The following is a 25,966-nucleotide window of genomic DNA, read 5'->3' as shown; positions in this document are numbered from 1 at the left end:
TTGTCACCGATAGATTTCCCATTACCGACCACCCTATTTCTTATGAAATTTTCCATCAGTATTGTCACATACCAATTGAATCTTCAGTAATCCAAAATAAAAATATAAAAAACTTAATTGAGCGTAATAGAAATTAAAAATTTGTTTAAATTTTCTAATATAATTTAAAAACTTTTTAAAATATTATACCTTTATTATAATATGAATAGGAATGGCTCAATAACCTCAAAAGTTTAAAGCTAAATATTCAAATAAGGCATTTTTTATTAAAATTAAAAAAAAATTCTTCTAGCCTTTGAGGTGCAAAATTGATAACTAAACTTTTATATTATAAATTAAAAAAATTGGTTTTATATATAGAAAAAACATAGTTGTTAATGATCATTAAATACATATTATTATTAAATTAATTGAAAATAGGACAAATAGTTGAGATTAATAGTATTGTGGAAATTGTGAAGTAATAAAAAATTGAGATTTATTAAGCACATAAGGGAAGTGAGAGAATATGTAATTTGATTAATTATTTTGACTTTTATATATTTGTAATGGAAAATAAGTAAATAGTTGAGAATTAGTATAGATGTGGGAGGTGACAAAAAATAAATATTTGCTAGGCATTTAATTTAAAAAGTGACCGAACATATAGATATTTTATTAATTATCTTCTTTTGTATATTTTTAATACAATTAATTATATTATTATTAAATTATGAATCCTATAAAAAATTGAGATCTAAAGTAACAGCACATTTGGTTCGCGGAATGCAATAGAATGGAATAGAATAGTTATTCTGTAGGAATAGAATAATGAAGGAATAGAATAGAATTATTATTATTATTATTATTATATAGTTTCGTTAATGGATTAGAATAAAGTAAGAATTACTATTATGACTTATTCAAATGTTTGGTTGGTTGGAATAACTTTGAAATATGAAGGAATAAATAATAAAATGACAAAACTACCCTTTATTACAATCAAATTTATTTTCATCAAAAATAAAAATAAATTCCATTTTTCTTAAACATTAACAATTTATTATTAAATTATTAATATTTTTATGTACTATTAAATTATTGAATAATTTATTTTTAAATTAGTTATATAATTTTTAATTTTAATTATTTGAATCATTTTTCTCTATTTGTATTTTTCATGTCTTAATCTTTTAATTTATATTTCATTAAACATCAATAATTTATTATTAAAATATTAACATGATTTATATTAAATTAGTTATATAATATTTTATTTTAATTATTTGACTATTTTTCTCTACTTGTTAATCTTTTAATTTTTATTTCCATTAAACATCAATAAGAGAGAAAATGAAAAAGAGGAAAATGAAAAGAAAAAGACCTTATATAGTGCTAGGGTTGTAATTATTTTTATTAAATAACGACGTTTTTATCCAATGATGTTTTTGTTCTGTTCTATCAACCATGGAATGGCTAATAATGGGGAGAAATGGGAATGGTTAAGTCCTTTTTTGAGGAATAGCTTTTCTCTGGAATCGTTATTTCCAATAGTAAAATGCAACCAAACAAAAGAATAAAAAAGTGAAAGGAATAACATTGAATGATTTAACTATTCCCCATAACAAACGTGTATAAGGGTTTTGGTGGCTTTATAATAAAACTTGCCTTGAATATGAAAATCTTTGGAGTGACTTAGCCCACAACTTGACATCTTAATTCTTATCATAAATTCTAGCTAATCGAAAAATGAACGTAATTGTACTTTAGCTAGCTACAAACGATTGTAACTTTTATTAATGCTTAAATATTATCTTGAAAATGCAAAACTTGGAGCTGTAAAAAAAGGCGAAAGAAAAAATCGAAGTGAAAGGCAAACAAACTCATACTTCAATAATGGAAAACATAGACATTACATTCCACAACAACATTACAAGTCTTGAGATCAAACGTATGAGTCCTTGCTTCAACATATCCGTGAGCCAACCTACAAACCCTGCTCCCACCCACAATCGACATTTCCCTCATGGTGGAAACAACCTTGTTACGCCCCAAAACACTAAAAGTGCTACCCCTATATTTTCCTTAGGCAAAAGTGAAGTTGAGCACCATTAACAAGCTAAAGTTAGTTTGTGATGCAAATGCATATATTCCTTGAGCTTTTCCCACCATTTTGGAGTTGACATCGGGCTTGATCATCAAAGGGTCGTCCATAATCTCTTATCAATATGAGTTGTAATTATTAATTTTTTAAAATATTTTAAGGAGAATATTTCTCTATTTTCTTTTTACTTTGCTTGTACTCCAAAGAAATCTAAGGTTAAAATACTTCCTTATTTACTATTTTTTTTACTTGCACACTAGGTAGGTTTAGGTTTAGTTAGCTATTATAAATAGCCCCTTATGTAATTCTTTATTTTTTGATCAAGCAATTTAATTCTTTGTTTAGATCTTGAATATTTTCTATATGGTATCAAAGCAGTTCTGATCCGAAAGGAACTCTTTAAAGTGAATCTCGTACTAAAAACTCACCATCACTTTTTTTTTCTTTCTTCTATTCATCTGAAACTACATAATAGAAACCAATTCCAGTGTTTTAACTGAACCAAGCAATTCCATGGTTCTAACCATACCCGGCAACCTAACACCACCAATTATTGTCCACTAAGACAATTCTGTGTTTCTTACCGATATTACACTAGATAAAACAAATTACTCATGGAGATGCGTATTGACGTTCACAACAAAGCTAGATATCTCACCGAAAAAGCAAAAAAACCTGCACCTCGGAGATCCGAATCTTGGAACATGGATCACTGAAGACCACAAAGTGAAAAGCTAGCTTATTGATTCAATGAGTCCATTACTAATGCAACGATTTATTCATCTTCCCACAGCCATGGAGATATAGGAAGTTGTATAAAAAACCTTCTATGATGAAACGGATGAGACTTGTATTTTTTAATTGAACTAAAGATCTCTCTACCAAACCAAATGGTCAACCATTATCAATATGCTATAATGAACTTGTAGCTATTTTTTAGAAAATTGATCACAAGATTATGTTACAGGAAAAAACAGTTGAAGATGTAGTCAAATTGCATTCCGCGGTGGCTAGGCTTCGAGTCCATATTTTTCTAAGTGGACTTGATTTTGAATTTGATCAGATCTATGGAGAAATCTTACAAAAAGATCCAAAACTTGATTTGGAAATCATGTATGCATATGTTAGGAGAGAATATCAACAAAGACAGATAATGGAAGGCTTTCGTCTAAATCTTGAGAGCACAGCTATGCTAGCCAACCAAACTCGACAAGGACTTTCATCTAGCTCCTTGAAAAATTGAGGCAATCAATCAACCAAAAAAATTTGATATTCTGGTATGCACTCATTGTGGTGAAACAAATCATTTGAAACAACTATGTTATGAAATCATTGGCTATCCTAAGTGGTGAAACTTCACAAAAAAAAACCTAGAAAAAAGATTGCAGGGAAAGCCATGATGACATCCATGGAAGAAAAACAATCAAAGCCTACGACAAACATTGCCTACTCAGGTATGGGTGGTAAGGCATCGGTATTCTTTACACCTTCTAAGAATAATACTTGGATTATTAATATAAGTGCATCTAACCATATGACTAAGGATTTTAGTCAGTTACAATCAATCCTCTTTTCTTCTCAATTTGTTATTTCTACAGCTAATGGTAGTACATGTCTTGTTATTGAAAAGAGATCTGTCATATTATCCAATACTCTTACATTGGATACAATTCTTGTTGTTTCATCCCTTGAATGTAATCTTTTGTATGTTAGCCAAATTACCTCTGTTTTTTATTGTATTGTAACCTTTTAGCCCTCATTTTACATTTTTTAGGACATTTTGACTTTGAAGGTTCTTGGTTATGGTGTTAGGTGAGGCAAACTCTACTATTTAGAGTTAACAGAAAGTGGCAGACCAAAATTCAGCAAAGCGAATCTAACTAGTAGTAAAGACAAGGCTTGAGCAACTATATGGTTATAGCACCGATGACTAGGACATATTTCTTTCAGTTATCTTAGAAAGTTACAACCACATTTATTTTCAAGTTTGAATGATTTGGATTTTCATTGTGATATTTGCAAACTAGCTAAAAGCCATCGTATTTCTTATCCACCAAGTTTGAATAAAAGTTCAGACCTTTTGTGGTTATTCACTCTGATGTTTGGGGTGCTGCAAAAAGTCTTTCCATCTCTAAAGCTTGTTACTTTATTACATTTATTGACGAATGCACTAGAATGACTTGGGTATCTCTATTTCAAAATAAAAGTGACGTATGCACAACATTTTAGAACTTTTATACTATGGTGGGCACTTAGTACCAAAAGCAAATTTATGCTTTACAAACAAACAATGGTACTGAGTATGATGGATCTCTTAACAATTTTTTAAGCCATCATGGGATTCGTCATCAAACTTCTTGTACCTATAATCAATAGCAAAATGGATTGGCAGAGAGGAAGAATAAACAGATATTGGAAGTGGTTCGTGCCTCTCTCTTTGGCATGAACATGCCTCAATTTTATTAGGGAAAAGTTGTAAAATTCACTACCTACGTTATTAACCGAATATCTTCTTGAGTAATAAACTTTCAAACCCCCCAACAAAAAATGCGATCTTTACTTTCAGTTCCCCATCTCCATAATCTTGAACCATGAGTTTTTAGTTGCACTGCATATGTTCACATTCCTAAAAACTTACGAAATAAACTTGATCCATGTGCAAAACGATATGTTTTGTTGGCTATTCTGATTTTCAGAAAGGGTATAGGTGTTATGACCCTTAAACCCGTAAATTACATGTAATCTTGAATGTTTTTTTTCATGAATTAGAGCCTTATTATTTATGGGGAGTCTTTGGACCTTTTCTTCAAAGGGATAACTCTAGTGAAGAGAATGTGTTACAACAAGTTGATAGAGGAGAGGAGTTCATGGAGTTAGAGGAAGTGACTGAACGTTTTGCGAAAAGTGCTCAACAATGTTGTGATAGTATTCCTGAAATTAAGAGTTAGTTAGTTCTTCCTGCAAGTGAATCAAGTGCTTCCATTATAGAGTCCTCAAAATTGCCTATACCTATGCTTACACCATTAACTGAAGAATCAACCAAGAATGTTCTCCCTCAAGTAATCCCAAATCCTATATCTGATGAGGTAATCTCAAATCCCATATTTGATGAATCCTATGAAATCTCAAATCCCATATCAAATGAGTCCCATGAAACACATGTTCCTATAGAAAAAATAGTTCCTAAATATTCACAAAGATCAAATAAGGGAATCCCAAAGAAAAAATATAAACATGATCCTAAAGCCAAGGTTAAATACCCAATTAACAATTATGTGTCCTCCCATAGATTGTTTGAATTGTATGCACTCACTACTAATCAATCATCCATTGTATCTATTCCTAGTAGTTTGTAAGATGCATTAAAATATCCAAAACGGATCAAGGCGATGAACGAAAAAATGGAGCCTTTATAAAAGAATGCTACTTGGGAACTAGTTCCCTTACCCGAAGGAAAAAAGATGATTGGATGTATATGGGTATTTATGGTGAAACTCAAAGTAGATGGCAGCATTGATAGATATAAAGCAAGGTTAGTTGCAAAGGGGTATACGTAGAGGTATGGGGTGGATTATCAAAAGATTTTTGCACTAGTAGCCAAGAGCAATACAATTCGCATTCTTATATCTATAGCAATAAATTGAGATTGACCTTTACAACAATTTGATGTTAAAAATGCTTTTCTTAATGGAAACCTAGAGAAAAAAGTCTACATGGAGTTACCACCAAGATAAACACAACTCTTTGTGTAGAAGGAAAGTTTGTAAACTGAAGAAGTCACTATATGGACTGAAACAGTCACTTAAAGCTTGGTTTAAAAGGTTTTCTTCTATAATGAAAGCATTTGGTTATAAGTAAAGTAACTCAGACCATACTTTATTTATTAAACACAAAGAGGGGAAGGTAACTGCTTTAATCATGTATGTCGATGATATGGTCTTGACGGGAGATGACTCATACGAAATGAAAGCATTACAGGAATATTTGGCTAGTAAATTTGAAATGAAGGATTTGAGGCAACTTAAATATTTCTTAGGGATTGAGGTTACAAGATCGAAACATGGGATTTTTCTTTCACAACGAAATACGTACTAGATCTCTTAACCAAAATCAGAATATTTGTTTGCAAACCAGTAGACACGCCCATAGAGATGAATCATAAGCTTGAAATTTTTTCAGATCAAGTTCTAATAGATAAGGGTCGTTATCAGTGGTTGGTTGGAAGATTAATTATTTGTCACACACAAGACCAGATATAGCTTATGCTATAAGTGACGTAAGTCAGTTTATGCATGCACTAAGTGAAGAACATATGAATGCAATATATCAAATCTTAAGATACTTGAAAAGTGCTCCAAGTAAATGTTTGTTGTTCTCAAAAAATTGTGTCTCTAACATTGAAGGATTTACTGACTCTGACTAGGTAGATGATCAAAAAACCAGAAGATCCACATCTGGTTATTTTACTTTCATGGAAGGTAATCTTGTCACTTGGAAAAGCAAGAAGCAAAAGGTTGTGGCAAGATTAAGTACAGAAGCTGAATTTCGAGGTATGGCTCACGGTGTTTATGAATTATTGTGGATTATGAGTATTCCCAAGGAGTTGGGAATTGAATATACAGAACCTATGAATCTTTATTGTGATAATAAGGCAGCTATTGAAATTGCACAAAATCTTGTACAATATGATCGCACCAAGCATGTTGAAATTGACTGACATTTCATCAAGGAGAACCTCGATCAAAAAAATTATACAATTCTCATTTGTCCAATCTGAAGGTCAGTCAGCTAATATTCTCACGAAAGTTGTTTCAGGGAAAGTGTTCCATGGTATAATTGACAAGTTGGGCATGATTGATATCTATGCTCTAACTTGAGGGGTAGTGTCAACATGAGATGTAATTATTAATTTTTAGAAATATTTTAGGGAGAATATTTTCTTATTTTCTATTTATTTTGCTTGTACTCCAAGGAAATCTAGGATTAGAATACTTCCTTATTTATTATTTTCTTTACTTGCACATTAAGTAAGTTTAGGTTTAGTTAGCTATTATAATTATTTTACTTGCACACCAAGTAGGTTTAAGTTTAGTTAGCTATTATAAATAGCCCTTTATGTAATTCTTTATTTTTTGATCAAACAATTTAATTTTTTGCTTAGATCTTGAATATTTTCTACATCTCCATGGCTCTGAAGAACGATGAGGAACTGTTGGTTGAGGGTGCTTCGGCAATACGGATAACAATAGCATTTTTGTCAAACACTGTGTCATGGAAATAGAAGTAAAGCTGGGATAGTTTCTGTCGTTTGCAACCTATTGATAGTGGGGATATATATCTTGAGAAAAACTCATCAGATTGATGAACGATAGCAATGGTTGAGAAGGAGATGATGGCAAAGAGAACAAGGAAGAAGATGGAGCTTTGCTTTGTGAGCATAATGGTTGTGATTGGATTGGAGCCCTTGGAAGCAGAGCCCTTTGGAATTTGAACTTGCGGCCATGGTTGGATTGTTATAATGGGTGAATAAATATTTTATTTCCAAAGATAAGAACATATCTTTATATTTTTTACTATTTGTTATTAGGACATAATATTTTTTTTAAAAGATGTAGATATATATTGAGTGCTTGTTTGGTCGGACTTTTTTCAATTTATCTACTTCTTAAGAACAAAAATCAAGTTAAACAAGATTTTAAGATTCTCTTAAAAATAAGTTTCTCTTAAAAAAAGTTTTGTTTAAAGAATAAAATTTTAAAAAAAAAAAGAGTTCAAAGAAAAGCTCCGGAGAAGAACTTTATTTTATCTTCTTTCAAAATCATGTCAACTTTTTAGAAAATACCCATATTTCTCAATCGATCTCTCTTTCCTCCCCCTCTCTCTGCAAATCACCTTTTTCTAATGCAGATCGCGATTTCCCTCTCCTTTACTTTTTCCTATAGAAATTACTATAAAAAAAAGAAAAAAAAACAAAATAATACTCAGCAACATAATAGTAAAATATGAGATTTTTTTATTCTTACAAAGATTAAGAGAAAAGAAGACCTAAAATTCAAATATGGACTCAGGTACTATTTAAAGGTTTTATCTTTTCTTCACCAAAAAGGATTTTAATAGTAAATACATTATTACTCTTTTCTCTTCTTTCTTAAGAAATTGAAGCATAATAATCCAATTGCTTGCTCGATCAACAAAAATCTAATACTATTATTACTATACAAAGTTTGAGAGCTATTCTATTTTTGTATGGATTTCTTTGATTTAACATCTGAAATCGTATATAAACTCGAAGCAAACGTATTCCGTTTTGATTTATTGGATGATTGAAGATGTCATAAATATTTGGTAATTTTAACCAAAATTAGAATGTGTATAATTTATTTTGCTAAATAGGTTACCAAATAGCTTTAACTCAATTTAAAATTTATTATTTTTCATAAGAATTTCAATAGCTTTCAAGCTAAAAAAAGTTAGGCCAAATAAACTTTGAGTAAGAAAATCATAGGGGTAGATCCCTTTCTATACAAAAGCCACAAAAAACTCCAATGGAAAGCAACAAAAACCTCAACTCTTTCTAGTCCCAAAAAGTGAACTTAAATCAAAGACGTAAACATAACCTTAACCATTAGTTCTCAGGAGTCCTTCCCTATAAAATGACTATCAACACAGAGCACAAGAAGGCACTCACAAAGGAATTACAAAATAAATATATGAAGGCCCTTATACAAAAAGGATCCTATAATATTTAAAAATACATATAAATTATTTAGGAAAATTTGAATAAATATTTATACTTTTATTATTTTCAATCAAGTCTCATACTTTTCTTTTGAACCAAATAAGAATTTATAACTAATAAGTGACTTAGATATGGTCATATGATATTTGTTTACATCAATGCGACGTCAATGCCATATGAGTATGAAATAACAAGTGGTATTATGACTAATGACAATTAGTTAACCATTAATTATAAGTATTTTATTTGACGTAAATTAAAAGTATAAAGATTTGAATTAATGCAATAAAAAAATAATGGTTTATTTGAATTTTCTTAAATAGTTTAGAGACATTTTTTAGTACTATGCCTTTTAATTTTGTTATGTCTTAGAGGCATAATAGTTTTTTAAGAAAAATTCTAATAATAAAGAGAAAAATAAAAATCAAGGTTGAACTTCCAAGCAAATGTAAAAGAAATTTTTTTTTTTTATTTATGTTTTTCAATCATTACGAAAGATTTTTTGTTTATATTTATATTTATGTTAATATAAGAGAACTATTAAGTTGGTTTGATTTAAAAGTATGCTTGGAATGACCAGCTTTACAGACGAGTTTAAGGTGCATTTGTGCATTGATCACTTGAAATTGAATCATTATACAGATTTAAATATTTTTTAAAATCAAATTAAAATAAACTTAGTTCACTTGGATTCTTGTCAAAATTAATGAAATATTTCATTTTGAATTGTAACATTTCATTTTCATTCATTAATTAAAATTTTAGTTCCTTTAATTTGTAATCTTTTAAAATTTGTTCTGAATTCATTCATGTTGTTATGTTTAGATTGGGGGTATACTGTCTGGATTGGGGCACATAACGTACTGTATTGGGCTGAGCAGCGATACAAAAGCTACAGTCTAATAGTGATACATGGAAGAAGGTTTGGGTTGAGTCCAAACCCAATATAAGCTAAATAAAGTAATAAATTACTTAGGTTTTGGCTTTCAGGTAAAGGAAAGTAATTATATTTTAGCTAGCCACAAACGATTGTAACTTTTATTAACATGCATTAACATTATCCAAAAAAAAGCAAAACTTAGAGCAGATGAAGAAATAAAAAAACACAAAGTAAAGAGGAAACAAACTCATCCTTTAATAATGGAAAACGTAGACATTATATTCCACAACCGTATTTCCAGTCTTGAGATCAAACGTATGCGTCCTTGCTTCAGCATATCCACGAGCCAACCTGAAAACGCCGCTCCCACCAACGATCGGCATTTCCCTCACCGGTGAAAACACCGTGTTGCGCCCCAGTAGGCTGAGATTGCTCCCATTATACTTCCCTTCCATGAAAGCAAAGTTATACGCCATCAACAAGCTAGCATCACTTTGCGATGCTAATGCATAAATCCCTTGTGCTTTCCCAACGGGTTTGGAGTTGATATCGGGGTCGACCGTCAAAGGGTCATCGATCATCACCACCGCACCAAATGGTGAGGAGGCGCTGGTCGTGTTTGCTTGGGCCACACGCATGGCGGTAGGGTTTTTGGCAGCGACTATGTCATGGAAGTAGAAGTGGAGATGGCTAAGTTTCTCTCGCTTGAGCCCTAACGATGATGGGGATAGGCTTCTAGAGAAATGCTTGGATTCAATGGTGGCGAAGGTTGAGAAGAATGAGAGAATTATGAGGAGGAAGGAGATGGTGAAGGAGTGTTGTAGGAGGAGCTTCGCCATTATTGAGGGTGTAGAATTACCAAAGACAAATCTAAGTTGGTTCTAAGCCCCTAACTTTGCAAATTTTATACTAGCAAATTATACTTAAAATTCCAAGGAGATTAGTTTGGTTGGGCTGTCCAATATCTAGGTATACTAAAATAAACCATATAATAATGTCGATATTGACTTGGACAAAATGGTTTAGTTGTGCCTAACTTTGAAAGTTGTACAATAATATATAGAGAATTATGTGAAAAGTAATGGAGCAAGTTAAGCTTGAAGCTTTTCTTCACACCCAATCATGTCACTAAGCAAAATTGAGTGGACTCCATTTTCTACCATTATTGATATATACAAGTAAACGGCTGATGCAGATGACCGTTCTAACTTGCCTGGCCTAGGGTTCTGTTGATTGGGTCTACCCATGCAGCCCATTTCCTAATAATCATTTATGTTGACCTGGGCCGATCATATGATCAAGAAATTGGGCCAAGGAGATCCAATTATAGCATACAATCCAAGTGGCTTTAGTTTCCTGGCAGAACATTAAACTCACGCCACAACACAAGACAAGGATCCCAGGCATCTCTTCTGTGTTTCTGAGCAGAAGACAGGACAGAAGCCAGATTCTAAAAAGAGAGGATTTAGGAGTTTTAAAGCATGGGGACAAGAGAGGTATACGAGGAAAAACTAAGACATGGGAATCTCTACCATGATCCAACCATCAACCCTGGCTTAGGTTCCGCTCGTTGCCCTCGTTGTCTCTCTCTCTTAAACCCTGATTCTGTAAACCCTTCATCTCACTCTTTTTCTCTTGTTTTTTTTTTCTCTTTGTTTGATAACTCAAAGCTTTGAATTTGATTTCTGTTTACCCTTTTTTTAGGACAAAGCCGAATGGACCATTACTTCGGTTTTACATGACGCAACTGCCGTGGTCAGTTTCCTTCCCGCACTCTTTTTATCATCCTCATTTCTTTGGTATTTGTTTTTCTGTTTAACTTGAAAAGGAAAAAAAAAAAAAAAAACCCAATGTTCTAATTGTAGCCTAGGTCTGCTTGACAGTGTAATTGGTCTTTCTGGGTCTTTAGAAGGTTGTTAGTTCTTTGTCTTTGGTGGAAGTTGTAAAATTTTTAGCTGGGATTCGAGAACTATTATTGCCAAGCTAAGTCTAGTTAGAAATTTTTAGTATGCTTTAAATTTTATATCTTATAGGAATATAGCCAGAATTTATGAAAACAGAGGATAAGGGGAAACTTCAATGATTTAACTTAAGTGTTAAATATATGAGGTTTCAGGTTCCAATCTTGAAGTGGGTGGGTTTGGGGTTTATGGGAGGTGAGAGGGCTACCTTCCATTGTGTAGCTCAAGCACATTGGGCTTTTACATGCATCAAAAGAAAAAAAAAAGGGGCAAGTAGTTGGAACTTATGCTTGTTGGGACATGTCTTTTGAGGTTTGAAAATAAAATTTATGTTTCTGTATTCAAATTATTCTAGTGCTATCTTCTAGATATCATTATCAATAATTTTGGTCTTGTTATGGTGGAACCCTTTAAGTCTATTCATAATAACAAAGTACGTATATCAATTGGAAATTTGTAGCAATGTCTCTTTTTCGAAGATCTATATTTTTAGAGGTGGGCAAAAATATGGTTATTTTCGTTCTAGTCTATTCAAGCTGCTTCTTGCCTCTAGTCTCTAGATCATCATAGTGTGGACCATAATCATAAAAAGAAAATCATTTTATCGTGGACTGTTTGTTTAGTTAATTTGCAAAAAGATTGTAGATTATCAAGTTGTGTGTGCATATGGTTTGTTTACCTTTTCCTAAAACTAATTTTATTTAATTTTTTGGTCGATTGCATTTACTTCTTAGCTAATTTTACTTATCTGTATTTGTTTGCATATAGGCTGGCTCTGGTATTGGGGGAATGCTTAGTGCTGTACATGGTTTCAATACAGGTATTATTGGACTCCTTTGTCTTCATAAGATATCAGCTTTTGCATGCACATCTCTTATGAGTTTCTATTTTCAGGTATCCCTTTCCTTCAAAATCGCATTAAGGGACCAAAGTGGCTCCCTTTTGTAACTGGGGTATGCCTCTTCTATATTCTAAATTTCATTTCCAATCTGTTCAATCTGCGACAATTCTCAAACACATTTTCCCCTTTTACACAGCTGGTAGAGTGCTGTTATTTGTATATCATAAACTTAATTGAACACTATTCTCTTCTTTGTTGACAGATTCCTCTGCTGCTAATGTTTTCAGGTGTCAGTGCAGCATTTGGAGGTATAAGATGCCCTTTCACTCTAGATGTAAAGTAGTTATAAGATGATATTGGATAACAAAGCTTGATCTAAATTGTACAAACTTCTTTCTTTTTTGACTTGAACTTGGTTTTTAGTGTATCCCAACATTTATTTGACCTTGATCATTTGCAGCTATCTGCTGCAGCCTTTAATTAAAAGTGATAGCGAGGTTTCTAAAGGAGGACCTCTTATTCTTTATGGAGTCCTCTAATTTAATGAATGTTGGTTCCTATTGTTGAATCTTTTGCACATGTAAGATTATATAGTTTGTTCAATTTGCATTGCACTATCTGCTGTAGGTAATGTGAGAGTTTTACTGTGCATGCTCATTTAGGAAAGACATTGCACTATGGAGTTCCATCTGTTGCATGCTCATGTTTTTGCCTTCTGCCAAAGTAGGAAAGGACAACAACAGAAGGAAAAACCAAAGATATTTAACTGATTCAAAGAGCTTATTTGATAGTGAGGATGAAAATTTTTTCATTTCCAGTAACCATATTTAGAAATATTTTTTACAAGAATTCTCCCAGCTTGTCAAACTTGAGTCTTTTTTGGGTCTCAAAAGATGCAAGTTCAATTCCCTCTGCATCTTTTTAGTAGTGAGAAAATATTTGTAAATATCTGTTTAAAAAAACTATCTCCACTTTTGAGGTGGAGGTGGTGCTTGTGTTTGGTTGTCCTACACATCAGGGATCAAGTGGAATACCAATGGCAAGTAGGTGAGGAATGGTGTATTGCAATAAACTTTTTAGTCTCTTATGGTGGGATCTTTTTATTGAATTGAAGTTATTAACTGGTTTTTGGTTGAAAAAATGAATGATATAACTAAATGGAGGAAATTAAAGCTTTTGAGGGATGGAATCACATGGAGTGAGGGTTCAGTATTAAAACATTCTCATCATAAATGGAGAATCATAATGCTCCACCCCAAACAAAGTTTGGTGGGTTTTTGCCTTTGTTAAAGCTACTGGTTGAATGTTTTCTGCGTGGTTAACTTGATTCTGGGCTGGGTTACCATTCAAGGTTGAATGCCGATCAGTTGCACCATGAAGCTAGATTTTTTAAATTTTCCATAGGTGGAGGTAAGTTTTAAATTTGGACATTGTATGGCATGATAAGTAGGGTAAAAAGTTCAGAAAGGAAGTTATATGACAATATTTTTCAGGGTCACTAAACAATTTCTATTTATCATCAGTGTACTTTAATGACCTATGGTCCTTTGACTTCCTCTCTCTATGTAAGGTAGATTTAGCAATCTTCATTATTTGGGTTGTTTCATGATGAGAGCTGCTATGTGTTAGCTATAAATTTCTTGTGGTGAAGAGCTGCTTTTTTTCCCCTTAACGTGGTGCATGCTGCTTAGGAAACAGCATATGAGGTTATGGAACTTATTAATTTTTGGCTTAATATTTGACTGATTTTTCTAGCAAATTTTAGTAGTCTCAGACTTTTGGAAACAACAATGTAGTACATGATACATGTGTCAGATATGGTGCCTTGTGCTCATAAAATGCTACTGCATAGGGCCATTGGCATCTAGGCTACCGTTTTGTACTGACATCTTGAAAACTTTATTGTGAAATATTAGCATCTAATAACTTCATAGCCTACTTCTGTCACTGAATTTGTTGCCTGTCTGAATAAATTTTTGCTTTGAATTGTGATGTTGACTTATAAGAGTACATCTTAAAGGCTACAGTGCGCTGGCAAGTCCCCTTCCCCTTCATTTGGCAAAGGACAGTCCCTTCCACTTCTAGGTTTATGGAGTAATAACTTGTTTACTCCAATTATTATGAGACTGACTCAAAAGGACATTTAGAAAAAGTACCATCAGGGCTTTCAAGAAAAATAGGATTTGTCAATTGATAGAATATATATCCAGACTCCTGTGCAGTTGGCAAAGTTTAGATTCATATGTGGCTCTTTCTATTCCTTTCTCATATAATTTATATAATTGGTGATCATTCAAGTAGACTGGTAGTATGTAAATCACATTTTCTCTTTTACGCATTGCTCTGCTATGCACTCCCCCTCTTAACCAGCACACTTCCCTTGCAAGCATGCCCTTAAGTAGAACATGCAATTTTTGGTAAGTTTGTTAATATTTGTCTATGAATTCACTGTGTCATTGGATTAATCATTTAGTTAAAAAGCTGAAGAAGCAGTGGGCTTCTGTTGTCAGTTGAAGTATTTAGTGACTGGTGTCTTGCAGTTTCCTGGAACCTTTCTAGCCTTGTCCTATTTTTACCTTTAAGATTTTCGACAACTCATTTATTCTTGCCTGAAAGAGCCAACCTACATATTTATTTCTTTTCTCTTGAAATCTGAGAGGACTAGGCTCCTTGGCCCAAGCTTCATGTCTTGTGGTTAAGGGACTTAACATTTCTTTTGCAGTGACTCAATTTGATGATCTAGGCAGGTTATGCATAAGACTGGGTTTAAAAGTGCATTTCACTAGCAATGACTACTCTGGATCAGTGCCAATCATGAGAACTAGATGTATTTTTGATGATTTTCCACTGTGTTTGTGTGACCTATATAGAGTGTAATTTGCTGTTGATATGTGAATTTGTAGGTTATGCACTTCCAAAGTTTGCTCAACTCACTGTGACTTCCTATTATGCTGCCTCAAGTGCCTCACATTATGGAATTTCACTCCTCACTCGACATGTTGAGAAGACCTACACTACTCGGAGCCAACAAGGCTAAGATGACTTCTTGCTGGTGCACTTATAAAGCATCTACTTTCATCTGTTTTCTGAGCAATATAATACCTATGTGCATAGAACTTTTGGATAAAATTTTACTTTTTTGTTTTTATTTTAATTTCTTTTCTTCTATTTCCCATAAGTGTGACATTTTTGTATACTTTTAAAGTTAATATATAACAGTGTTACTATCTTCTTATTGGTATATATTGGTTGCATTGTCGGGTATTTTTTTTGCAAGGTTACTGATGAGGGGTGACATCCTAATTACATCATACTGACATCTTATCTTGAGGAATTAACCTGGTGTATTCATATCATTGACCAAAGCAAAATCTAGAAGTCTTTCTTGATATCTTATTGAAGAACTCACTAGATGCTATCACTTCCATTTTGTGTGGTATGTTATTCCTACAATGACGGCATTTGTTTTAAGATAGATTTGAGAAAATCTGTTCTGAAAAACAAACATAGTTTATCAGATATGGGTGAGTCTCATACTGATATTAGCTGTAATTTTGCAAATTCATAAAACTTGGCTAATGGGGGGTATTTTTAAGCTCATGTTTGGCTAGATTGGTCATTGATATAAACAACTCAATTCTGTTGCCTTCATGGTGGGAAATTTCAGGGTTGTGTTGATAATGCAATGTCAGGATCAGTTGTCGCTGGCTGTATCACTAGAATTTGCTAACCATGTTGAAGACTTTCATCATATTGTAGGAAAATTTTTTGAGTTTGTGTCGTGATTTTTCTGCATAAAAATATAGATATGATACTAAAAATGTTAACATTGTTGTATCTCAAGTTTTCTAAATCCGAAAGCTTACAAATTTCTGTTGAAATTATAAGCATATAGTTGATTTTTTTACTATGACGTGGATGCCTTGGAATAGAGTGCCATTATTTATTAAATTTGAGAACTATGGGAACCATACTGTGAAGAAGTCTGTGTTGATGCCAGTTGCCTTGTCCATTGGTACAAAGAGCAACTGCCACATTTAAATGCAGAGTTGATGCATGAAGAAAGCTTGTATTATCTGGGCTGCATAGTATAAGTTTATCAGGGTTGCACAGAAGATGCTTAGATAAGCATAGGAATTATCAGGGGCGCATAGTAAATAAATGTGTAAGATATACTTGATTTGCATAGTAGTCATCTTATAAATGCATCTAGTCCTTACAGAAAACTTACAGTTACTTCTATCAGGTGTAAAACAAAAAATGATGCAGAAACGGGAAAAAAAATTTATTTGTGCCTTGCTGCCTAGCAACAGGTTTTGGCAGTGGATCAGACCAGATTCAATGAGTTGTCTGGACTTAGTTTTGTTGTAGCGTTCCTGCATTTAAACCTTTTTGAGTAGAGTGATGGCAATTTACTAGGTCTTGTTCTTGTGTTAGATTTAGATTTATTTATATTTTAGATAAAGGGGTTCCTGGAGGCTGAAAATATTTTAGATAAATAATACATTGGTATTAGACAGACAATATTTATGCAGAGGCGAATCAAGTAGGGATCTGTAGGCCCCATCTTGCTAGGCATACACATACATGAGTATGAAGTGCTGAGCAAAAAAAATATTGAGTATGCAGTTCTAGTCATTGCCCTAGGAAAGGCAAGTGGTGTACTTTATTTTCCCAAGTTCAGTAAATTTGACGAGGCTGGGCTAAAAGCACTTCCTATTTAATAAAATTAAGAGGGGAAAGTGTCAAAATTCAGATGAGGCAGATTCAACCTGTTTACACAGCTCTTTGCTGCTTATTTCCTATTGTTACAATAATATGTGTGGGGCTTTTTCTGTTGTAGAAGCAAGTGCATGTTTAATTGGTTCAGATATTATTACAATCAGCAATAGTTATAGCTGGTTTGAGCTTTTATTATGATTACTTAATGTTAGGTATTTGCCTTGGAACAAGTTCATTAATGATAGTTGGAGGCCCTTGCAATGTCAGATAGGTCTGGGTTTCTGTTAATTCATTATGATGTTTGATTACAATACTTGGTTATGTATTGCCCTTTATGTTGCATTCCAGGCTAATTGACTGAAACTTGTGCAATATATGAATTAGATGCTACCTTTATTGGGTCAAACTTAACAGTTTAACAGTTACAGAAAAACATAGTTCCTAATCAATTTATGGTATCATACCATATGCGGATTTATATATTTAGAAACAGTGTTGAGGAGAAGTAAAGCAAAGGTAAGCAAAAAAAAAAAAAAGAACAAAAAAGTAGGAAGTAAAGGGAAATTAAAAGTGTGTTTACGTTAGGAGATTTTGAAGGAATGCTAATGATTTTTGTGCGCATCTTGTATCTCTTTGGTGAGTTCGTTTTTGCAGGTAATGTCATATATGAAGGCTCACATCATCCCTTTTGACTGAAAATCTCATTCCTTGTGAAAAGGGTGAGTATCTTAAGAAATAAGGCACGGAAGTGTCCTCATTTATGTTAAAAAAACCAATGAATAGCTTGAAAATTATCCAACTATATAGGTATTGCTGAAAGCAATAAGATATCAGAAAACATGTTTGTTATCGTATTATCAGATACTATTAAATGTGTGAAGATGTGACTTGGATATTGAAAACTTATCTATCTTCAAAGGCACCCTTACAGGTACAGAGGTAGCCGAACAGAGCCAATGGATCCTCCCACATGGCCTACAAATTTGGTGGCATTTATTGCAAAATGCTTAGCCAAGCTTCATTTCTCCCACTTCCACCCAATGGAGACTATGAAAGGCTCTCTTCTGTGTGTTAATATTGTGTGAGGTTTTGCAGTTTGCACCTACTAGCGCAGGATAGCATAAGGTGGGCTACTGTATAAACTGTCAACCTCGTTTCCAAACTTTATAGGGGTGTGGGCCGATGTTTCTTAAATTCCACTGGTCTCGCTCTCTCTGGTATAAAAATAGAGCAAGGGAGAAAAGTGGTCCTAATGATAATGTGTGTACTCCTCAACCGTCTTTATTGTATGCCTCTTTTTATCATCCTTCCTCATCACATGCCCCCTCTTCAGCATTTACTTGTGGGACCCTAGATAGTTGGGGTTGATGTAACACTGTTCACTCTGTTTTTTAAGGGGGTGCCCTTTGATTTCTCATTTCTCAGGACGAAAATAAATAAATAAATAATAATAATAATAATAACAAAAATCTAAGGCACCACCCCATGTTGAGTGGTCCAATTTGGCCCTTTCTTGCATGTTGGATGAGTGGATTATCTAGGGTAAAATGGCCTTTCCTGCATTTCCGTGTTGGTAGGTGAGAAGCCCTAGCCAAGTTACTGAGCTAGATGTGAAAAAAAAAAAAAAAAAAAATACACGGTAGTAGTGCTTACAGTATTCAATTACTGCTTGTGAGTGAGTTGCAATGTATTTATATGCATGTCTTTCCAAGCATCCTTTCATCAATGTTTTGTCCTAATGGCACCATTAATGCCTTATTCTTATTATTGCCCTTTTGATGCTTGCTACCACACAGTGAAGCCGGATGTACCTCATCAGGGTTGCTCTTTACCTCAAAACACAGGGGCCGATGCATGCCTTCCCAAAAAAGGTGCATTTAGAATTCATTAGTTTTTTCTGAAACACCAGTTAATGTTCTTGTATTTCTCCACCAAATACTTGGAATTTTTTACATACCTACCTACTACTAGATTAAGACTGAAGCACTGGTTGCCCCCCAAAATTAAGGGGGTGGGAAGGCCCCATTGTACCACCCGGCCTGGTGTGCCAAACGGGCTCTAACTTAGTGTGCTTGAGTTATTTAATTAGGTCAGCTGATCAAGCATTTAGGCTTAGATCTGTAATAAATAATTGGGTCGCTATTGATAGGAAGATCGTATTGTTATAATTCCCTCCTTTCTAAGATGGGGTATTGGAGAAATGCATATTCTTGGCAATTTAGATGGTAATTTATTGGTGCATATATATATATATATATATATATATATATATATATATATATATATATATATATGGTGGAGTACAGAGGTTAGTTAGATTGGAATGAAGAGAAAAGCATAGGTCGAAAAAACAGTGGTGACCATCTCATTATTGTCTTATAAGACATTAGTAGATAAAGAGTCCTGGACAAAGAATTTTCTCTTTATCTGTTTGTGAGGACAACTCTTCCACCTAACACATACTGAATGTGTCAAGTAAAGTTGAAATCAATGATGTCCCATTTCTCATTGCTCTCAAAGAGTCTACTGATGAAGCTTTTTTCGATCTTCAATAGAATCTATTAAATCTCATTATTATTGACTAAAACTTGTTAGGGCTTGCCATAAGTGGTGGTAAGTTCTCTTACAGAGCTTTTGCATATCTGTTTTGCCTCACAAAAACGTCTTGTTCATTTTCTTAATTGATAATTAATTCCCTCTTTGCTTACAAATGGAGGTTCCGTCGATAGCTTTAGAAGCTTTTGCTTCAACTTGGATATATTTTTAATTAAAAATTGCGTTATGTTGCAAAGGTTTGATGTGATGGATATACGTTCCAAGAATGCTTAAAATTTTGTTAGGTGTAAATACGCAATCATTGGCCAATCTAAGACAAGCTCTTATATATATAGATATATGTATACTATGTCATAAAAGGAACCATTGTGTGACAAATGCAACCGTGCATGTGCGGGGTGAGTGTGCAGTTGCCGATGATGACGGTGGTGAGGGAGATGGATGGTTATACTATACGGCTATGTGCACGATGTGGTGGGATGCACATGAGCTGGGTGAGATGGAATGATTGCTGGAAATTTCCTCTCTTTCAAATTTCATGCTAAATATGGTTNATTTGTGGGATTTTTAGATTAAAAACTAAACAAAAACTCAAAGCTGCAAATATGAACTTTCCATAGGAACTTTAGGAGATTGTAAAATGAATAAATATATCTCTTTGATTTCAGGAATGAAGTAAGAAGCATCATCTTGTTTACGAGCAAAGTTTGAATAGCTTCACCAATCTTTAGAGCAAGTATGAAGGCGAATAACTTGTGTCATTACCATCAGGAGTACCACTCGAAATAGGGGGCTAGATAGCTAGATTTCGTCCATAAGTTTGCACCTGCTTGAAAGGGCTTCTTAACACACCTTTAGGAATTGCTTCAACAATGGAGATACTTGAAGTTGTAAAATTGACATGTAATCTTCAAATCGTAACTCAAAGCAAGAAAGCCTCATCGCAGCTATTTTGAAGTGAGCTACACTAACCGATTCTGTCATTTTGCTAAATCTGTTAGGCAGTATCTTTATTAGGCGGAAAACCATTGTGGTTTTCTCAAAACCAACAGGTTATTTATATATATTTGCTCAAGTATAGATTTCTATAACCTGGAGGCTAATCTCCAGCAGGAAAATCTTCATTCTTTTGATGCATATGCAGCTGCTCTGGTCGCTCTAGTATAAGTTCAGCTTCAGCATCTTACATCTTTGAATTGGCTTTACTTTTATAAAGTGAAATTCACATTAAATGTTATTGGTTTTGCAATCTTGCCTTCCAGAAAAGTTCCAAATGTGACAAAGAATTTGACATTTTCATTTCTAGGTTCTTAATTAGAGTGGGATTATTTATATCTTTATTTTACATTTGAAACCCTAGCTGGGTTATTGAACAACATGCAAGGAGCTGGTCAACATATTTCTCCTGTTCAAAAAAGCAAGCTGGAAGGGAAAATAAGAAAAGAAAAAGTAATACTAGTAGTATATGCTTATGATTTCCGGGCACACTTTTCTCTTGCAAGCAAAACGGGTGAGACAAAACACAAATCCCAACATGAAACAGAAGAAGAGGCAAAGGACTTATATATATATATATATATATACTAAATTTTATAAAATGGGGATGCCTTTTTCTCTGTAGTTTGTTAGAAATTCATTGAGTGATGTACATTAGCAACCCCCAGAAATCCTGACCCTGTGGGATGCTGCTTGCTGCCACAATTACAGATAGATTAGAGAAAAGGAAGAAGACACACGAGGCAGCAGTACCAACTATCACTGAATTATTGTGTTTTGTTAAAAAAGAAAATGCCTTTTTCTCTCTATATTCCCCCCTTGGCGTCGGTAAGAATCACCAAATTCTACAGCATTCCTCTCCTTTTTTTCTCCCACTCTCGATTCACCCATAAAAACTAACCCACCTAACTCCCCTTCTCTCTCTATCTCTCTTGCAGACATAAAAGCCAAGGTACATATAAAAGGTGAGAAAATAAAGATGGCAGACTTAACTGCCATGTTCGTATGTTCCTTCATCAATTCTCTCTTATTGCAAAAACAAGGACACAACCTTTTGTGAGAGGGGTTGGTTTTACCATTTTTGAAGCCATGAAAGCTTTGGATGGGATGGTACTGTTGTCCCTCTGAGAAATCAAAAAATGTGCTTGCAGATTTTAAGGCAAAAAAGAAGTGAGTCAAGTGACCCATCATCCCCCTTCCAAGCCCCTACATTTTTTCCATCAGCGAACATGTCACTCATCAGTTTACTTTATATAAGAATGTCCCCCCCAGCTAGCTACTCCTGTTCTCTCCCATCTATGTATTTTTTTTTTTTTTTTGCATTTTGCAAGATGGTCCCACTAAGCCCTGAAGAATCATATGATTTCAAATCAGACGGAGCGCATTTTTTTATAATTTGGTGGAAGTGGATCATTTATTAATTGCTGCTTTCAAATATATATATATATATAAGTATGTATGTATGTATGTATGTATTGGGTGGTTTTTTTCCATATATCAGCTGTGGCCAAAAAATTGCCACCTTTGTTCCCTCCTCTTCTGGTCTCATGACAGGAGGTTCCACCGCAAATCTTTATACATATCATCAGACATCATTTAAAGTTTGATTGGCTAACATAAATAACATAAAAGAAAAATCTTCTCTCTCTCTCTCTCTCTCTCTCTTTCTCTGTGCATATGTATATATTGAATTCTGATTCAATACTATCAGCAAAGACCAAAAAGAAAAATGGATGAACATGTAATAAATTTTGGCGACCTACGCCCTATACTATACCTAAAAATGCCATGAAAAAGTATATATCATCATTTTCTCTTCAGCATTTTCATGCAGAGAAAAGGGGCATATATCCAAAACCTTGTCAATAATCCATCTCTCTGATTATGTTTTCCTTTTTTTTTTTTCCTCACTGTTGGAGTACTGAATAAAAACTCTATCTTAAATCTCTCTGTCCCTTCTCTTTCTCTTTCTCTTTCTCTCACCCTCCAACACCTGTTTCAGACAGACAACATATAGACTTATGTACACGTGTGTAGCTACAGAGATGTTCATGTGCTCCACACTGATAGCCACTTCGAAAACAATATTCCTCACACGTGTGAAAAATTCTGAAATGGGGAAGACATATAGGTTGCAACTGTAACATGATCCTTTTAAGCTTAAGAGATGACAGAAAACTAATTCATAAATCTTGGGGAAAAAAGAGAAAAAAAAGAAAACATTAATAACAATGGCCAAAGAGGAAAAAGATCAAGAATATGATGACCTTATATACTGTTTCTATTGTTTTTCCATACTTTTAAAAGCCAAATTAGTACAGTAGAGATTTTTATTTTTCTGTCTTTGCTTTCAAAAGCAAGAGAAAACGTTTCCAAAACTCTAACCAAATGATAATATATATACCCTAAGAGAGCAAAGTAGCTAAAAGAAGAGATTAAAAATTTAACGTACACATCTCAGCTCATGTTTTTGAAGTTACACGGTAGCTAGGCTTGTGGAGAATGATGAAGAGCTCGTAAATCATTTCATTTACATATGAAATCATACTAAAGAAAAATTAAAAAAACCAAGATGTTAAAAAGAAAAAAAAACAAGTGAATAAGATTGGTGTGCTAGGAATATATAATCGCCTCATTTTGCACAGCAAAGATTTTGTTTTCTCGTTTAAATCAAAGTTATTGCCAAATTATTACAGATGTAGATCCAAACTCACATGGTCTGGCACGCCGGACTTCGATTCATAAACGTACCGACTCTGGGAACTTGAACCACCACCACCAACAACCTGCGACGGCTTCAACTCATCACCAGCAAACAAAGGCAACGGATGCGATGATGAGCGGTCACGATTGAAAGATGAGTTGCTTTGAACCGTAGCAGGGATTCTCCATAATCCCAGTGGGCTGCCATTGATGGGTGGCTGAGAAAACGAGCCGTGGTTCCCATAAAACCTACTGCTACTACTGCTAATGCTATTGTTCCATGAAGGGTAAGTCATGGCTGGCGTTGGAGCTGAGCCCAGCCTGTAGTTAACGAGGCCATAAATATGAGCATCGGATAAAGAGTTGTGCACCATTGCCGACTGAAGATGAGCTCGTTTGGCATGTTGGCGTTCCCTCTTGTGAGCGTTTTGGTGACCGCCTAGAGCTTGAGAAGTAGGGAAGTTTCTGCAACAATAGTGGCACTCGAATCTTCTGCTGTTATCCCCATTCTCGTTCTCCTTCGTTGTGTCTTCGTTGTTCTCAGCTGACTCTGACTCGTTGCTCGCCGTAGCTGAGTCACCACCGAACTCTTTGCCAAATAAACGAATACCCTTTTCTTTGATAGGGGCGGGACGGATGAAGGGGAGCTGAGAGAAGGATTCCACGTTCATGAAGTCATGAGTTTCCCTTTCATTCTTCTCCATGAAGAAGAGAAAAACGAAGGAAAAAGGAGGAGAGGGCGGTGGGTGGGCGTTTATTTGGAGGGAGTTTTGAAGAGATTGGCAAAGGAAATGCAAAAGCGAGGGGGGAGGAAAGGAGAGGAAAAGGAGGAGAAGGGGGAGGGGAAGGGGAAGGGGAAGGGGAAGGGAAGGTAGCTATGTGGGGGGAGGGGGTGGGGCCTATAAAAGGGGGGGGTATGGATGAGTGAACCATAGACAAATGGGGCTGACCCATGATCTGAGAGTGAGGGCTGACAAGGCCACAAGTTCTGGTCAGATGAGAGTGGCTTTGGCAGTTTGGGTTGTCAAAGTACTACCTTTGCTTCCTTTCACTTAAATTTTTGGTTTTTTTGGAAAGTTCTGCCACTCCTCCTAAGATCTTGAAAATTTATGTTACCGCCCCCTGCTTTTTCTTTCCTTTTTTTTTATTTATTTTCTTTTGGAGGAGAGGAATGTAGACATATATGCCATGAAGATATTTATAAAAGATACTTTATAAAATAATGATGGCAATATTCAGGCAAATTAATTTACAATTCCTAATTTGGTTTAGAACTTTTCAAAGTTTGTATACTTTGATTTGATATTATAACATGTTCTCAATCCTTTTTGTTTTTAGAAAAATTTCAGTTCCATTTAAAAGTTCTGTGATCATTAGATTCATTAGTTGTATAATTATTGTTGATGTTCTCAAGGAAATGAACCGATTTGGATGTTTTAATTTCAATTGGATACCCAAGAAAAAAATTAAATACCTAAGAAGATTAGAACCAAGCATTTTTCTTAATGAATAGAATTGTAGGTTTAAACTTGAAACTCTTAGGGAAAAAGTGTGATTACCAATCAAGTTATATCTCAACTTCAAATCTAAACTAATTTTATTATATCTTTTATGAATATTTGTTTTTTTTTTTTGAAAAACTATATTTCTTTGAAGGCCTTAAGCCGATGCAAAAAGAAGAGGTTTGGTGCATTTATGCTACCATCCGTATGCATAATGAACACAAACCCCCCTTTTTATGAATATTTGTAATATACACATTACTACATTATCTTGTTAATTAAGTAAATTTTGAGGTAAGAAAAATCAATTAATTACTAAGACGTTGTTAGAGAATGATTAGGCTATATTTAGCTTGACCGATTCTCCTCTGATTATTTCCAAAACAATCCCTTGAGCAATAAATAATGCCAAAGTGTTAAGGGTCATGACTCATGAGAGAGTACTTTAGGAAAACTTACTGAGTTACCAAAGGATATTAATCACATTGCTCTCAATACTGTTTTCAAATTATAAATGCGGGTATTTTTCTTCTTTACCATCTCATATAAACACATGTTCCCTTCACTACTTATGGTGATGGTAACAAGAGAGCTAGTTATCAATTCAAATTGACAGCCTATTGGGAGAGGCTGGATGTATTTTGTGGAAAAGCACACATCAACTCCTATGCTCATGTGAATTGTTTAGGTTTTGAAATGTGGGTTTTTTTCTTTTTCCTTCTTTTAGATTGGTACGCCCCTCTTGATTTGACTCTCTTTGTAAGTACCTCCACAATAAATTATTATGTGTATATATCTTACTATATATTTTTATAATGATTTACACAATTTTTTATATCATAAGTCATTTTTTTTCTTTATTTTCTTAATCATTAAATATAAATAACATCTTAGTAAAATTAGTTATAACATGCAATCGAACCAAAGATTAACAGTTATCAGATTGTTTGCAATTGACTTCAATTATTAAAAATTTTTACCGA

The 25,966-nt window shown here is 34.0% G+C and overlaps 3 protein-coding genes and 1 pseudogene across 4 annotated transcripts; 1 reads left to right on the top strand and 3 right to left on the bottom strand.

Annotated features, from left to right (window-relative positions):
* On the bottom strand, positions 1,870-7,657 carry LOC108662121 (annotated as a pseudogene).
* Positions 9,839-10,601, bottom strand: LOC18599156 (dirigent protein 22). The gene has a single exon (XM_007028999.2). It carries the CDS (start codon positions 10,539-10,541, stop codon positions 9,957-9,959), a length of 585 nt encoding a protein of 194 aa, XP_007029061.1. The 5' UTR covers positions 10,542-10,601; the 3' UTR covers positions 9,839-9,956.
* LOC18599155 lies at positions 11,059-15,747 on the top strand. 2 transcript variants are annotated; one of them, XM_018120558.1, is made up of 6 exons: positions 11,059-11,309; positions 11,407-11,457; positions 12,432-12,483; positions 12,558-12,616; positions 12,767-12,812; positions 15,408-15,747. In XM_018120558.1, the coding sequence occupies exons 1-6, from the start codon at positions 11,184-11,186 to the stop codon at positions 15,539-15,541; spliced, it is 468 nt and encodes a 155-aa protein (XP_017976047.1). In that variant the 5' UTR covers positions 11,059-11,183; the 3' UTR covers positions 15,542-15,747. The 2 variants fall into 2 exon arrangements, with proteins under 2 accessions (XP_017976047.1, XP_017976048.1); XM_018120559.1 differs by lacking the exon at positions 12,558-12,616 and having other exon boundaries at positions 11,062-11,309.
* Positions 23,160-24,339, bottom strand: LOC18599153 (zinc finger protein 8). Its single transcript, XM_007028996.2, has one exon. The coding sequence runs from the start codon at positions 24,183-24,185 to the stop codon at positions 23,469-23,471; it is 717 nt and encodes a 238-aa protein (XP_007029058.2). The 5' UTR covers positions 24,186-24,339; the 3' UTR covers positions 23,160-23,468.

Source organism: Theobroma cacao, chromosome 5 (genome assembly GCF_000208745.1).
Source record: "Theobroma cacao cultivar B97-61/B2 chromosome 5, Criollo_cocoa_genome_V2, whole genome shotgun sequence".
Classification (NCBI taxonomy): domain Eukaryota; kingdom Viridiplantae; phylum Streptophyta; class Magnoliopsida; order Malvales; family Malvaceae; genus Theobroma; species Theobroma cacao.
The sequence above is the reverse complement of the archived record's forward strand: the minus strand, read 5'-3'. Positions and strand labels throughout refer to the sequence as shown.

Coding starts and splice junctions, on each gene's coding strand:
- LOC18599153 (XM_007028996.2), bottom strand. CDS start 24,185: ATGGAGAAGAATGAAAGGGAAACTCATGACTTCATGAACGTGGAATCC.
- LOC18599155 (XM_018120558.1), top strand. CDS start 11,184: ATGGGGACAAGAGAGGTATACGAGGAAAAACTAAGACATGGGAATCTC. Junction 11,310..11,406: donor CTCTCTTAAACCCTGATTCT/GTAAACCCTTCA, acceptor CCCTTTTTTTAG/GACAAAGCCGAATGGACCAT. Junction 11,458..12,431: donor TACATGACGCAACTGCCGTG/GTCAGTTTCCTT, acceptor GTTTGCATATAG/GCTGGCTCTGGTATTGGGGG.
- LOC18599156 (XM_007028999.2), bottom strand. CDS start 10,541: ATGGCGAAGCTCCTCCTACAACACTCCTTCACCATCTCCTTCCTCCTC.